Source organism: Phaethon lepturus, unplaced genomic scaffold (genome assembly GCF_000687285.1).
Source record: "Phaethon lepturus isolate BGI_N335 unplaced genomic scaffold, ASM68728v1 scaffold19137, whole genome shotgun sequence".
Taxonomy (NCBI): domain Eukaryota; kingdom Metazoa; phylum Chordata; class Aves; order Phaethontiformes; family Phaethontidae; genus Phaethon; species Phaethon lepturus.
Window position 1 is genome coordinate 1 of NW_010552738.1, and position 15,772 is coordinate 15,772.

At 40.1% G+C, this 15,772-nt stretch overlaps 2 protein-coding genes across 2 annotated transcripts in view; one reads left to right on the forward strand and one right to left on the reverse strand.

The window, feature by feature from the left end:
* The first annotated feature begins 4,079 nt into the window (after positions 1-4,079).
* On the forward strand, positions 4,080-11,373 carry LOC104624050 (protein FAM13C-like). The gene is made up of 5 exons (XM_010291312.1): positions 4,080-4,165; positions 7,471-7,566; positions 8,800-8,999; positions 10,366-10,467; positions 11,218-11,373. Exons 2-5 carry the CDS (start codon positions 7,495-7,497, stop codon positions 11,339-11,341), a joined length of 498 nt encoding a protein of 165 aa, XP_010289614.1. The 5' UTR covers positions 4,080-4,165; positions 7,471-7,494; the 3' UTR covers positions 11,342-11,373.
* A 1,605-nt stretch (positions 11,374-12,978) lies between these two features.
* The window catches only part of PHYHIPL (phytanoyl-CoA 2-hydroxylase interacting protein-like), an 11,094-nt gene continuing 8,300 nt past the window's right edge, over positions 12,979-15,772 (reverse strand). Inside the window, exon 4 of the mRNA XM_010291313.1 lies at positions 12,979-14,237. Coding sequence (XP_010289615.1) covers positions 13,703-14,237 — 535 coding nt within the window. The 3' untranslated portion in view covers positions 12,979-13,702. The remainder of the gene's footprint in view (positions 14,238-15,772) is intronic.

A 15,772-nucleotide genomic window follows, 5' to 3' on the forward strand; every position in this document is an offset into this window, starting at 1 on the left:
GTGTGTGACAAGACAGTAGCAGAAAGTACCCAGCACAGATAATTTGTTTTGTTTTGTATGAAAACCAGAACTGTGGATAATGATGCCGTGCTTCTCAGATCTTGAGCTCTGCATACATGACTGACTTTTTAATTGTTTCTTTTTATAAACTACTTTTTTTAAAAATCCAAAATGGAAAAAGTGTTTCATAACCAGAACTCCTTTGTAAGAAAACAAAAGATGACAACAAACTCATGCTGTTCTGTATATAGTCCTGAAATCCCAACAGTGCAGACTGTATGATAATATTTTCAGTTGTTAAATTTTTTTATTATGCAAGGAATGCGATCAGATGACACCAAAACAGATGTCAGTGAGGAAATCCTCTCCAAAAAAACTCTCTTTTAAGAGTAAGTTGGGTGTGGGTCTCTGTCCTACTCATTTTTTGATTAATTGGACTACTTCTGATTTTCTAAGAGGGAACCTCCTAAATCTGTGCAACGACAGTGCTGGCTTGAAATGTTCTCACAGATAATAATATAATGTGAATTAAATGCTTGCACAAGTTAATATTTTCAAAAATTTTTTTAAGGTCTTACTTGTTTTCTTCTTGTATTCTTGTAGAGATAACTTGTGTTGAAAGAACTACCCATTCATTAGCAAAGGTGTTTTATCATAGCTGTACGAAACTGCTATGGAACAGAGGCTTGAAAAGGAATAATATGAAGTCAAATGGATCTATTTCAAAATCATATATTTTAGTAGATCCTTAAGTATAACATTAAAAATGATTGTTTTTTGATTGTGAGTCATCCTGGACTTTTGGGGGAGAATGAGTTTTATAGCACTCATGATGTGAAATGAATCAAGGATATCTGCTGGCTACAGCAAAGATCAAAGGCTTCATTTCAGCTACATGCAACTTTGGTGTCACTGTAGATATTCTTTATGTGCAGCATTTTATTTTGTATATAACGTTTAGATCCCATACCAGAACCTGAGCTACATTAATAGTAAACTAATAGCAGCTACATGTTTTTTTTGTTCAAGACTTGGTTATTTTGGGCAAGGATAGCGTTTCCATAAAAGCTTGCTGAGGTCTCCCCTGAAGTTCAACTGTGGAAAGCCTGTAAGGCCCTGCTGAAATACAAATGAGAGAATGAGTGACCTTCTGAGAGGTGCAGAGTAAAATACTGAACCACCCAGTATGTCCAAAGTGGACAAACCACAGGATCTGAATTTGAAATAGCAGAACATGTGAATATGGAACAGCAAGCTTGAGGGGCATTCGGGGAACTTGCTAGTGAGGAAGACAGCTGTATACAGTATTTTGTGTGCCTTTTTGTCCCAAGTTATGAAAACCAAACTACCACCTCAGCTTTACATGTAGTCTCCTTTTTCTTCCTTTATATGCAACAAACAACTTTTGCCTTCTATTTAGTTTGAAGATTTGCAGTCTGTCCCCCAAGGCTTTTCTCAGACCGATTACCTTTTATGTATCTGTCCCCTCACTATTGACCCGCTTCAGTTCATCTTTTCCTTGGCTATGAAGCAGTGGTTTTACTTAATTAGCATTTAATTTCATGCTGCAGCCTACAGTGCTAAGATGTCTCAGACAACTCTGTAGTTTGTGATTCCCCCGCCTTCTCTGATTTTGAAATTATCAGCCCTTTCCAACTTAGCTGAACACAAACCCATCCTGAGATTGCTAATAAAACAAGCTAATGAAATAGGCCCAAATGCTAAACCCTCTTGAGATTGTTTCTCATGTGTAAAATCAATACTAACGATCACTCCCTGTTTCCTCCTAACCATTCAGCTGCTCCAGGCTTAATAGTTTTTGAAAGAATTAACCTTGTATTAATTGCAGAATTAGCAATAAGTAAACCAATTAGCTACTTTATAATACTCCTGCATTCTAGTTATCGGCTCTTCTCTTAATGTGAATGGCAGATAATTGTGGAGTGGTTAATTCATGCAGACCTTTAAGGCAAAATGGGATTAGTGGTTCTGCACTGTTTTTGCATTTGGGCAGCAAACAAAAAAGGTTTTGCTGCTGCTTAAGTTAATAGTAAGGCACTCCTTTGATATTAGAAGAGCCTTACTTCTTCAGGGCTTGATACATGTTCAAAAAGTAGAGGCTAATTATTAAAAATATTTGTCCCAAGTTGTCAATAAAAAAACCTAGTTACTGACTTTCTCCAGAAAGGCACACCCCCCGCCTCCCCGCCCCCAACTCCATCACTCTTCACATTACTTCATGGTGGTGGATGAGCTCTTCTCCAAACCGCCGGACACTTGGCCCTAATTCATACAGAGCTGTCGTGATCTGGCAGAGGCTGTGGAAAATGACATTAGCTTCACATGCTCCTTGCTGTTCTGAGCCAGATGAAAATATGCAAGCGTCACGAGCAGATCTTCTTGGAAAGAGAAGGGAAAAGGGAGAGGAGGAGAGAAATACCAGTTAAATAGTGTGCTCCCTGCAGCAGGCACCTATACATATATCGGTCTGTCACCAACACTGACAAATCGCATTGTTGAAAAATGAGCAGTCATCTTTCTGGTTCCAGTGATTCGTATTGTGATTTTCGAACAGAAATAAACTGCTAGTCTTAGGTGTTCAGCCCGGCAGAGCAAGAACTGTGACTGAGGAAGAAAGCCCAGCTCCATTCCCATCGTTAGCAAAGGGCTGCCCTTTCTGCAGCTCCCCCATGGCGGTTCCACAGATGCATGCCGTCCAGCCGCAATGTCCTGCTGGCTGATCGGGTTATTCTTCCATTTCATTGTAGAGAGAGCACCTTTTGCTAGTGTGCTCAGCAGTTATGGGTGTTAACCATGGCACCGCAATGATTGGGTATATAGGGATTTTGCTGTGACTCTATTATTCCACTTTGTAAATATGTTGCGTTTGCTTTTTATTTGTGTTTGCTTTCTATTCTTCATCCCTTACCAGCCAAGGCAAATCTAATTTCTCTTGATGAACAATTAAAAAGTTGAGGAATGTCTTCTCTGCATTTTTGCAAGTTTCTAAGTATTCTGTCTAGAATGGTTGTTTTCATTTGTTACAACTAAATGATATTTAATATGTAATGGGGAATGCTATCTATGATTTATGAACTGATCTAGCAAATAGAAGTTAATAACACACAGACCTCATTGATTTCTCTGTAGAATGGATGAGAAATATACTTCTTCAGTTTTTCAGTTAGAACGACTGTTCATAAACGTTACCTAAACATTGGAAAGTGTTCTAGTACTGCACACTGATATCTGTGGGACCTCAGTGTCAACACCTTCTACTCAGATGCTGCAGTCGTCCTTTGTGAGCCTGCCTTTCCAAAACCCCACCGATGAGATATACCATGAGATATACCCCATGCCCATGCAGTTTGGATGTCATATTCAAGAAAAAACCTCTGCTTGTTTAGACTTTCTGTCAACCGGTATTCCCAGAAAAATTGTTCAGATGCAGGCTCTGATCGAGCAACACACGAAGCTTCTTGCCTTATTGACAAAAACCATAGTTTGTACCCTTGGAAACTTTTCCAGATCAGGATGCAGTGTTCTGTCAGTAGCTTAATACTGCTTCCTGACGTGAAGCTCATTAAATTGCTTTTGTAGAATAGTCATTTTGAAAGAAATCAAGGCAATCAAGTATTAGATTTTATATAATGACATTAAGAAAAACAAGATACCAGCCTTTCAGTACATTCTCATTCATGCATCTTTCTGCAGAAGAACGAGCACAAGTTCAGGCCACAGAGACTCCACTTTGGCCAGACAAAGTAAATACGGTGTATTTTCCACCGGTAAAGGCCTCAGCTAACACCTACTCTTATCAGTAGAAGTATCTCGTAGCTGTTGTCAGCTTTGCATTAGGCTTTGAGAGGGTAACGTGTACTTTGATTCATTTAAAACATCAGTCATGTAAATCTGGACTCTCTTCCTGTTAAGTGCTGAGTCCCTATTGACCTCAGTGTGGACAGAAACAGAATTAATTATTAACATTTATCTGGGGAGAATAGATTATTAAACAGATACCTACCTGTATCCTTGCCATGAAACCGTGACTCATAATCTTACAAATAACTTTTTTAAATAGGATATGACAAAAAAGTAAATGGCTTTGGAAAAAATCAGTCTTCAGAAATGTCTACTATATTTTGAGTGTATTCATGGATGACCTGTAAGTATACCATGGAAAGATAGGTAAATTAAAAATTATCTAACTTCTCTAACAAGTATTTTTGGACTCGTATATTAAACGTATTTAGATGAATTTTACATGATTAATGTAATTTTAGTTATTTCAAACTAATCTTCAGGTATAAATGTTATTGCCTGATACTGATGGATTTGGTTTGTAGTTTTAAAAATAAAATAGAAAGGCAAGTTTCTAGTGGCCCTGCATCTCTCTTCATGATTGGCAGTTGCAGGTCTTGGTGATAAAGGTGGAGAATTACATATCCACAGCAGACTTGGCTCAGGCATACTGTAGCTGTGCTGTGACATACGAAAGGTTAGAATACTTAGCAGCTGAGAAAGGTTTATAGGGCACCGTCTGAGACATGAAATACAAAAGTGACATGACCTGTCATTTGCGTTTTCATTTATTTTACAGCAGCACTTAAAACTATTAATTAAAATCCTTTCAAAGGACATAATTGCTGAATGTAGGTACAAAACAAAAAATTGCCACTTTTGGTGAGATGATGAAGATTTGTCTATACACAGCCAAGGAATTCCTGTTTGATATCTCTGTCTGTATTCTTATGACTGTCTCTATTTCTGGCTAGTAATTGTTCTGGTAGAGGAAAAGGGGATTGGCACCAACACGTGCCCAAATATATGCCAGCTCTTAAAATTACTATGATCTGAATCTGATCTCTCTGCATCTTGCATAAAATCATTTTTGTCTGTCGTCTTTGGGCTTGGAATGAGAACTGAGGGATGGAGAGAACACATAGGAAGGGTATGAAGAAATTAGATTTTCTAAGAAGGAGAACAAAAAAGAAATTGAGTTGTTAGCGTGATATAGAGGTAGAAGAAACTTGAAAATTCAAAGATAGAAAAGAGAACAATAGGGCATGCTTTGTAGCACGGGGTTCAGAGAGGGTGTTTCTTCTCAAGGTTGAAGCAGCTGTATAACCAGCTAAGAAAGAGGACGCTAACTGCATAAGGAAAGAAGTGGTCAGTGATACTAAGCAGCCACGAGGGAATCCTAGGTCTGCCAAACTCCTCTGACTTCAGGTCACAGAAAGCTCAGGGACAGTCAAGAATTTAAAGCAGGGAAAAGGAAGTTAGGCAAGATTTTTACTTTTTTTGTTGTTGTTGAAAATAAACAAGCGATCTGGAGATGTTCCACACAGTTGCAGTTGCATACTTACATAATCATGTATTTTAGAGAAGCACATTTTAATCTTTGTATCTATATCCATGTATTCTCCTGAGGGAAAGGGGTGAAGAGCCTGCACGCATCCTGGGCACCGAGAACAGCTGGAGAGCGAGGCCAGCAAGGCCCAAGCTCAGAGGCAAGCACGGGCCCTGTGCCCAGCTCAGAGCTGGAGGGGCCCAGGAAGGAGATCTGCTGGGGAAGCTCACGCAGTTTGTAAAAGCCGGGAGGTGATGACTTGGAGAAGGCAAGTCGGTGACTGCCCAGGCAGAGGCACTCCGGTGACATCAGCCAACAAAACAGGTGCCTCTCTGCTAGCAAAGGGGTGTCCCAGTGCAGAAAATGCATTTTCACAACACTTGAACACTGACTGCTGAAGCCTCAAGATTCCCTGCTTTAGATGTTTGAACTAGCAACCCATGGCATGCTTTGTCATTTAACACGTATCACACCATAGCATTACCAAAAGGTTAATTTGAATGGGGTGTACTGGGAGTCCAAGAAAATAATCAGAAATTTAGTCTATTCTGCAAAAACTTTGGTGGTTTGTTGCGGGTTTTTTGTTTTGTTTTGTTTTGTTTTTTAAGCAAATAGCAAAATTCAGTCCTAGAAAATGTTGCAGTTGTGCAGAAACCTCCACTGAGAGTACAAAGAGAGACCTCATCAGAAAAGATTATCAAGTTGCTGCATATTCAGTGTGTTATGAATACAGCAGCCTCAAAACACAGCTGAGGGCGCAGGCAACGATGTTTGTCCTGCTGATGTGTCTGTCACATTGGATGAGCACCATCTTTACCCAGACTTACTTGAGCAAAGTCAGGCAGCGAGGGCTCTGACTAGTTTAGAAAGTGATTTATTCTGGCTTGTTTGGCATTCCTCGAGCTCTTATGTGTTGCAAGCAAATGGAACACGAAGACTGGGGAAGAGAGGTGGGACAGGCAAGCCCTGACGTTCTGCAGTGCAGCATGCCTGAAGGAACAGTCCCTAACCACTCAATCGGTCAGAAAAATGTGGTGTCATCAACCTGCCTCTGTCTACTGTCGCCCTTACTCCTGATGACCAGGTGTTTCTGCTCTGTTTCTGAGCACCTCTGGACTATTGTCCATCTGTCAGCCAGCCTGTAAAAAAAAAAGCCTTCAAGCCTGCCATGGGTTCACTCACCTGAGCATGTGTAGCTGGCCTTTGGTGCAGTAGCGCACCTGCAGTCCCGAAAGACACTGAAGTTGTACCCAGCGGGTGCTGACAGGCATGTATGTTGAGGAGCAGAGGCTGGTGGTGGACTGGTTTGCAAATGACTCTGTTTTGACATTTCATCAGCGAGGAACACGTTTTTCTGTTTTTGTGGTTTGTTTGCTTTTGCTTGTGGGATTTGCTGTTTTTCCCCTTAATACAGTAAGTTGGTCTACTGCACAGACAGTTTCCATAAGGTTTATTTTTGTATTTACAAACATTTGTGGCTGGATGAGGCTCTGAATACCTGATCTAAGATAATATTCTCTTCTAAATCAATGCTCCTAGTGCTTATAAAAGAGCAAGAGCAAACTAAATGAACAGACAGTTAATCCTGATTGTGGAAGGCAGTTCCAGGGAAGGACGCAGAGAGCAGTTCTGCATGGAGCCAGCTCACTGAACACGCAAAACTCTGTTCTCCGTGCTCTCCATCCCTCTGGGCTGCTGAGAATGCTGGCCGTGGAGACTGTAGGTGTGCGTTCCTGTAGCTAGCCTGTTGCCATCGTTACAGTTAAGCGAGTGAGATACCATGCAGCGCACGGTAGAAGCGTAGCTTAACTCTTACAACTCTATTAACATCTTCAGAAAGGACAGAGAATAGTTTACCCTCTGCCTGGGAGGTGTGGCTGAAGGAAGTGAGAAATCCGCATTGGGTATTTTCCATTAGAAAATAGATTGCCATTTTCTTTTTTTTAAAAATAGTATGGATTAAACTACAGTTCCAATGGAATATCTACGGAAGCAAAATGCACATCAGGTCATACTCTTCTAATAGCTTTCTCAGCTTTACAGGAGCAAATGAGAAACTTATTTTTTTATTTTTTATTTTTAATTTTGGAGAACTGTATTTTGTTATGCTTTCTCTTTAGGTAACTAAGCAAGAGAAGAGTCTCATGAAACCTCTTTACGACAGATACAGAATTCTCAAGAAACTTCTTGCAACCCCATCTTTGATCACAACAATTGTAAGTTTAAAGAATTGATATCCATTCTCAAGAAAGCATAGTAAATGCTGTGTTTGATTTGAACCTGTATGTCACTTTGGCAACAATAGAACTGCTGATATTTGAAGAATCTGCTCATTGGTTAATGCAGGGTGTGGTTATTTCAAATAGAGCAAAAGCGCTGTAAAATTCAGCTTCTAAGCATGCCAGAGGTGGTAATGTATGGCAGCAGTTTCTGAGGCGATCACTTGAAATGACTGGGTAAGAGGTGAAAGGCGGGTATTGGTTTTCTGTTATGGGTAAAACATATGCAACACAGAATGAAACCCATCTCCTTCCATGAAGCACTGTGGTGTCACTATAGCTGTCTTCCCTATTTTGCTGACGATGTTTATCTCAATCACGTAGGACATAAATATCGTTTGTAGTACTTTAATAATTTATCAATGTAATGTAACAGTACTGGTCTCACTGTGAGTAGTTAGTAGAATCTGGCTATTTGGAAGTTAATTAGCATGTCTCAAAAATACTAATCTAAGTGTAATTGGGGCTGGGTTCATTTTAAAAATTATGAATTATTGTCTTGTTGGATGATAGCGGAGCTTTAGATGTCTTTGAAAAATCCAAGTGTAGATCTTTGTACACACACACGGATATTTTATTTAAAAATGTAACTGAAGTTCCCTCGTGTTACTTCTTAGGAGCTTTGCTCCTTGGAGTTTTTGTGTTTAAGCCTTAGTTTCAAAAGCTCAACTTTTCTTCTGAGGATGAGGGAACATGAGGAAGACAGCAAATTCACTCTATTTTGGTAGTTAATACCTGTAGCTACAAAACTGCGGGATCTCTACCTCCAGCTCTTGTTACAGTCAGAATTTCCGGACATAATACAAACAGTAGATGGTATAAGTTCCAGCGAGACTGCACTGCTTACGTAAATACAGAATGTTCTTTAAATCTTTGCTTCTTATATAGGCTTTTAAGTAAAGAGAAATAAATTGCTGGCTAGAGGTACTCAGAAGCAGGGCCAGCTTCTGCCCTGTTTAGTCATGGTGGACAATACACAGTAATTCGATGGGCTCCAGGAGACCTCTCATGAACCATCTTGGGCAGACCTGGGTAAAGCTTTCAATATGTGTAATCTCTTTCAACAAATACACCCAGGAGGTTAAATCCTAATTCTTTGTGTTGTCATCCCACTAATTGTTAGTATTCTAATGTAAACAAATCATTTAATAATGCTTTCCATTTTACAAGCAGGAGGAGGAAGACTCAGATGAAGACCGTTCTCAAAGCAGCCATGAGTTATCATCTGGTCCAATATCTTGCCTCCCTGTTGATGAGCACCTCTGTTACTCTCAGGAGGAGAGTGAGCCTGCCTATGTTTCACCTCTGGATGAAAAGAAAGCTTTCAGGCAAACAGCCTTGTCTATGTCCAATTTACATGAGGCAACAATGTAAGTTCTGTTTCAGCTATTTTTTCAAACAAACAACTTTGTGCCAAGTCCATGAAGAGAAAGGTGATGGAAAGTGAGCAGATAGGAGAAATAGCTACACGTACAGAGTGGTAGATGTGACAGAATGGCATTGTAAAGGTGTGCATACCTACCTAAAATTGCTGCAAAATTTTTAGGTAGCTAACTACTTATGTTCTTACAAAGCAGTCAAAACAAAGCAGAGTTTGGCCACACAGGATATTGTGCTCCTGTGTGCATACTGGCACTGACTGTGTGAGTGATGTAAAAATGCCAGAGATGTGAGGCATAGAAACAGCAACAGGTGAGCCGAGTGCAGGACCTTGCAATACATGGTCACATGGGAGGCCATTGGAGGCATGTAAAATCAATTTCTTCTTTGCTTGAGAATAGTTATTAGTGTCTGGCTGACCAGAAAACTTCAGGCTGCCGTCCTACCCTTCATTATGAAGCCAAAATAAAGTTGCCCTCCTGATCTGTAGTTAAGAATTTTGGGTTGCATGAGACACCATACCTCATGATGCACATAGGCTGTTACCACTCAGCCCTGACACTTGATGAAGAATATGCCCTCCAGGAACAGATGTGTTCTCACAGGATGGTATCTTTTTCTTGTGTTTTGGTTGGGAGTGCTCTTAGGTGCATAAATGAAGGCCCTACAAAAATGGAGAGTAAATAAAAATGTCTTGGTTTTCTATGTAACGAACTCACTCAACTATGTATGCAGTAGTTTGCTCACAAATGCTGTGAAGATATTTCTGCGCACTTTGTTATTACGGGGAAAAAAATCAGCTGCATATGTCGTAACGGAATTCTTTCTCTGCTTAAGAACCTTATTCTCCAACTATCAGCTGAAACACAGCCTCCATAAATAATGACTCTGGGTAGCAGAACTAGCATTTCCGTTGCATCATAGTAACGTTTGGTTACAGCTGCTTTTTAGGTGCAGGGCTTGGATGTCGACTTACTTTATTAATTCAGTTACAGAGACGCAAAGCATTTCCTGTGAGATGCTGAGCCCTGTCAACTCCATTAATTCCACACAGAATTAAGACCACTACCAAGGCTCAGTCCTGAAAGCTTATCTTCCCAGGTTGTCTATAAAGTCGCTGCCTTCACTTTATTAGGAGGGTGAGAATACTAGTAAAGGGGAAGGAGCACAACAGTTTATTGCGGGTGATGGTGCTACCAGTTATTATCCATAGCTGGAGGGATGGGGTGGAGTGTCGCGGGGCACTGAGATCAGCACTTGCCATGGCCCATAGCAGCAGGCTGCTTATTACCCAAAGCCACTTCTACAACACTTCCAAGCACACGAGGATTTCATGTTCTTGTCTCTGGTTTACAGGCCCGTTCTGCTCGAACATCTGAGAGAAACAAGAGCAGATAAGAAAAGGCTTCGCAAAGCTCTGAGAGAGTTTGAGGAACACTTCTATAAACAGACAGGAAGGTAAATAACCAGCGCAGCAAAAGCTCTCACCTTCTCCCCTTTGGGCTCCTATGCAGATGTGTGTGTTTCTGCTAGGGTGGGTACTCTGCTGTGAACAGGCCAAAGGAGCTGCAGCTGGGGCCTGGAAGGTACCGTGGAGGTGCTTGGTCTCTGTGGAGACATCTCTCTCCCTGCTCAGGCATCGCTGAGGACAGGCTGGATCTGGGGATCTCCCCGGACATGGCAGCAATGGGCATAAACCCTGCCTCAGCACAGGATCTTTCCTGAGCTGAAGGGAGGCTGCTAAAGGGTCTTTCTCGAGGACCAGTTGGGCCATTTTTAAAAGCCCAGATTTAAAAACAGAAACCGCTGTTTCTTTCACCCATAGATAAATACTGGCTGCTTTTCACTCTTCGTTTATCCTCCTCCCTTCATTTTGCAAACTTGTTTGCTGAAAATTGTGGAGGTTACAGGAATCTAGTATTCTGGTAAGAGTTTTCAGAGAGCTATATGTAGTAACTTCTCTGCATATTTAGGAAGGAGGTAGTTATGCTTGCATAGTTTACAAGAAAGAAAAGTACTTACTGTGTGCTAAATCATACTGTGATTTCATTTCTGTCTATTAGAGCTTTTTGGTCCTGTCAACTTACCTTTAGTCACCTACAAAAAAATAATCCAACTGAATCCTGGTTAGTCGTTGCAGAATTAATTTTAAAGATTGTTTCTCCTCTTACTCATGAAAGTGATGGCACTTTCATTTGCTTCTCATAGGAGTCCTCAGAAGGAAGATCGGGTGCCAATGGCGGAGGAATACTCCGAATACAAGCACGCAAAAGCCAAAATCAGGCTTTTGGAGGTTCTCATCAGTAAGCATGATATTTCCAAAACGATTTGAAGCAAATGCAATGCTGTGCTATTGTTATCTAGCAAAAAACAAGTAACGAAAAAGAGGAAGTAGTTTTACAGGTCTTGGTCTGCTGCACAGTTATGTGACACATTGAGATTTCTGATGCACTTTACCAATTATTCTAGCTGGGATGAGAGAGGACAGCAATATGCAAGACTATTAAGCACGGGTGAGTGGACTATAGTATATATTTTTTTCCTTTTGAGAAAGCCTTGAAGTGCACTGTGAGAATGTTAGAAATTAAAAGGACACTGAAGCATTGTAGATCCTGTCTGACCTCCTCTTAGTTTTAAACAAACAGTGTGAGTAAATGCTCTGCAGGTTTTTAGTACATCTTCGTACATGATTGATAATGTACCACACATTTCTTTCCAGAATTAACATGTGCTATAATTAAGTAAGTAAGTAGTGATGTCAGTTCTCAATGTGCTGATTCACTACATTACATTAAAAGAAACGTGAGCTTAAAACGCATGAAGGAAAAACTGGTGAACGTACTGTCAAGACAGAGTTGCCATTTGACTCCAGTAGCCTCAAAGGAAGGTGCAAACAACCAACCAGCGTCAGGATCTGGTCTAAAATTTCTGGGAGTAGAGCAAAGTGATGCAGCCTATGCAAAGGAAGGGGACAGAACACGACTGCCACATGGAACTACTGGGGTGGTTTTTTTAGAAATAAGATAGAAAGTGTTTGGCAAAACAAAATAGATGATACAGTTTACTGGGAAGAGAGAAAACAAAGGTACTGGCTGCTGTCCTTTTCACTATGGTTCACAGGACCTGGCTCATGGTACTTACAGTTCCGTAAATAGATCAACTACATGCTAATTTTTATTTCTGTATTAAACTTTGCACTTTATTTTGCCTGATGCTATAACAAACATTTGCTTTTCTGACTACCAAAGCTCATTTAGACGCATGCACTTTGTAAAATGTCGAAGTATTTCTTGTGTTACAAATTGCCATATATATATATATATTAAAAGCAGACTAGATTATTGCATTATGCCAAGATACTTTGGATAGATGAAGTACATGGCACATAACTAACTGAGTGTCACAGGTTTCTGATGAGGAACTCTAGACTTCTTGTTTACTAAAAATAAGATTATAAAAAAGGATATTTTTCCATTGGAATTACGCATCTTTCTTAACTTTCAGAGCACCACACTTTGTAATATTAAGGAGATTTTTTTCACTATTTGTGATGGACTATTTAACAGAAGGATTGTCAGTGGGTTTTGTACTAGAAATGAGAAGTGGGGATTCTGGGAAATACCTAGCCCAGACATAAAGGAAGGAAGAATTTGAAAAAAAGGGACTTGAATAGTTGAGTCATGTTTAGTGTTTTGCTTTAACTGTCATTTTGTATTGACCACATGACACAGGCAACCTGTTTTCTATCTATCTCGGTAAGATGATTTTCATTTTATAAAGCCTATTATGTACCAACCATGTTTGTATTTATAGTGTATGTAATGGCTCAGCATGATTTTGAAGACATACACATTTTCCATTAGCTTGGAGGAAAAAGTATGAACACTAGAAAAGGAATTTTTTATTTCTCAGAGGTTTGTTGTTTCAGTGTACTCAATAATTTATAACTTAACTTTTATGAATCAGAAATGGTCTCCTTCGTAAATCTGTTTAATTAAAGTCATCTAGAGCAACAGGAACAGATACAGAGCTATTTGAAGTTTACAAACTACATCTTTGATAAGGGAAAATGATTTCATGACATATGTATACAATTGATATTAAAATGTAATCTATATATTCTATATGATTGTATAATATTTTATACAACAGTACAAATAAAATATTTTTCTATTATATTTATTATGTCGAGACACAGTTTCTGTTTTCAGTTAGCTAATATAAATAACATAAATAACACTGTCAAACAACACGGTGGAAGTGCTGACATTTCTAGGCTCTGAAATTTAAATCATGCTGCAGTTACAACCTTTCATGCTGTTTGGAGTTATCCCAGTATTTGTCCTGTAGTTAAAATGAATGCATATTTAGACACCATTTATAAGCAGTTATTTTCATTTTGCTAAAGCAGTTTATATAGGGTTTTGTTATGTTTGGCAAGAAACAGAAAACAATTTTTGCAGCATCTAGGTATAAATGGTTGCCAGAAAGAAATCCAGGACTTCTAATCATTTAAAGCATCGGGGGAACAGAAGTGAAAGAGGGAGAGAAGAAATACTAAAAACGCTATTGGAGGTTTTGAAGACTCGTCTTTGCTTTTGGTGGCAGCAGCCTGTGCATGCTTCTGACAAAAATGTCTGACTATGGAGATGGGCAACAGAGGTGTGAAGGCTCCTAAGTAATGGGGGAAGTTTTAACGTCCGACACTGATATTGCAGGTCTTGCAGCTGGGATCTTTCTTTGCGTTTGCAGTAGACAAGCTCATTAGTTGGTGACCGGTAATTTCCGCAACTGTGCCGAGGGAGAGATCCACAGGATCAGTGTAAATTACTTCCAAAATAACATCCTGGGCATGATGGTAAACCATGACACCGTCTTCTTCATCGCAGGTCAGAAATTTATTATCTTTTATGTTTAGTTGAGGCAGGCGCTGCTTACAGAATTCGTCTCCTGGCGATCCAACAGGGGCAATAACGAGAATGACGTAGTGGTAGGCTGTGTACATGCAGTAGAAGTCTCCAAAGTACAAGTTAGTATTGGGGTTGAAGAGTTTTTCCGCTGCAATCTCAAACCTGTATCTTCCGTACGGTGAATCTTGTGGTGGCTTCCCAGTGTTAAACTCGGTGTTGCAGCTGAAGAAGATGCCTTCCAGCTTCCCACTGATCGGAGAGCCATGGCTGCCACTGTTATCCTTAACAGAGGGCTGCATAGCATTCCCGTGATGCTCTCTACAAACGAATGACTGGTATTGTTTATTTTGTAACACACGGTAAAGAAAAAGGGGAAAGTTAGGTCGTCATGCTGTTTGGTAACAGTACTGAAGGGACACAAAGGAAAACTGTTAAACTGAAAACTGTGGTTAATGTCATGATCTTAGGACCAAGAAAATCAAGTGACGCCAGGCTCAGAAAGAGCTAGAATAACTCCTGCCCAACGGGAAAAACCTGCTTTTCCTGTCTGGCTTCTCTGTCAGCTGTGAGCTGTGCAGGTGCTACACGCAGGCAAGCAATAGGACAAACAAAAAAGCCCCCAAACCACCAATATCTTTAATTAGCTGATTTCTTCAGCCTTCCACTACAAGTCTAATGATAAACACATTTTAGTTTAATCACATGTCAAAAACTGCAAGTCAGTCTCAATGTGCTGAACAGACTAATGCGTATTTTTAGCATAAGCAGTATACATTTCATACAGAAAACTGCCAGTGAAAGTTATTCACGAACAGTGTTTTCCAGAGAGCTTATAGGAAGCAATGTACAGTCTGCCATAGCTTTCTGCCCCCCAGATAATAATTTCAGGTCTAATTTTTCTACAGCTGAATCGGAGCAGAGCTGGGCACAGAGTATTAGGCAATTTGGTTGGTCTCCACTTTGGGTGGTGTCCAGCTTCTGCAGTCACTAGTCTTAAGAAGAAAAAAGGTACAATGCTAACCTTTTTTTTTTCTTTTGCAAGCCGAGCGCAGTTTGGTTTCAGTGAAAAGAAATGTTCGGTGTAACAAGTGAATTTTTAAAACCCTAAATCCCAAATTCCACTCAGCAGCAATAGGCTGCTAGTTTTAGGAGAACAGCCTGAAACACCCCATCTCATCCTCCTTAGCACCCGAGATTTTACGTATAGCAGAGTGTTCCCCAGAACTTGTGCCCCACACAGCTCTGGAAGTGCCGCTCTGCGACTGCGTGATACCAGAAAGGGAAACATTCCCTTTTGTCAGTCATGCAAAACACCAGATTTACTAGGCACCCTTGGAAAATGCCTTTAGAGACATCAACAGATGAAAAATGCCTGAGGCTGGGGAGTCTTACATCCCTCTCGGGCTTTAGTTTTACTCTTTTTTTTTTTCCCCCCTCCTGTTTTCGTGTTTGTTTTCTTGGTTTTGGGGTTTTTTTTTTTGTTTGTTTGCTTGTTTGTTTTGTGAGGAGAGGGGAAACTAGCCAAGACAGACTTCTCTTTCTGCTTTTAACTTGCAACAGCTCCAGGTAAAATGGTGCTGTGTGGGAGAGGGTTTTAAAGTGGGAGGTAGCAGTCACAGCAAAAAAATTCAGTGTATACATACAAAACAGCTCTAAATTAACCCAGTAATGTCTCCAACTGTGATTTTTTTCATTATTTTCAATTTCCTCAGCAGCAAACAGCAAATCTTAATTTTGACTCCAAGATAAATTTCAAAAGTTTTCTGTACCATTGAAATACTACATAGTTAATGTCCCAAGCCCTGTGTCACAAGACATGGATTGGGGTGGGGGGTACATAATTGGTATTTTAT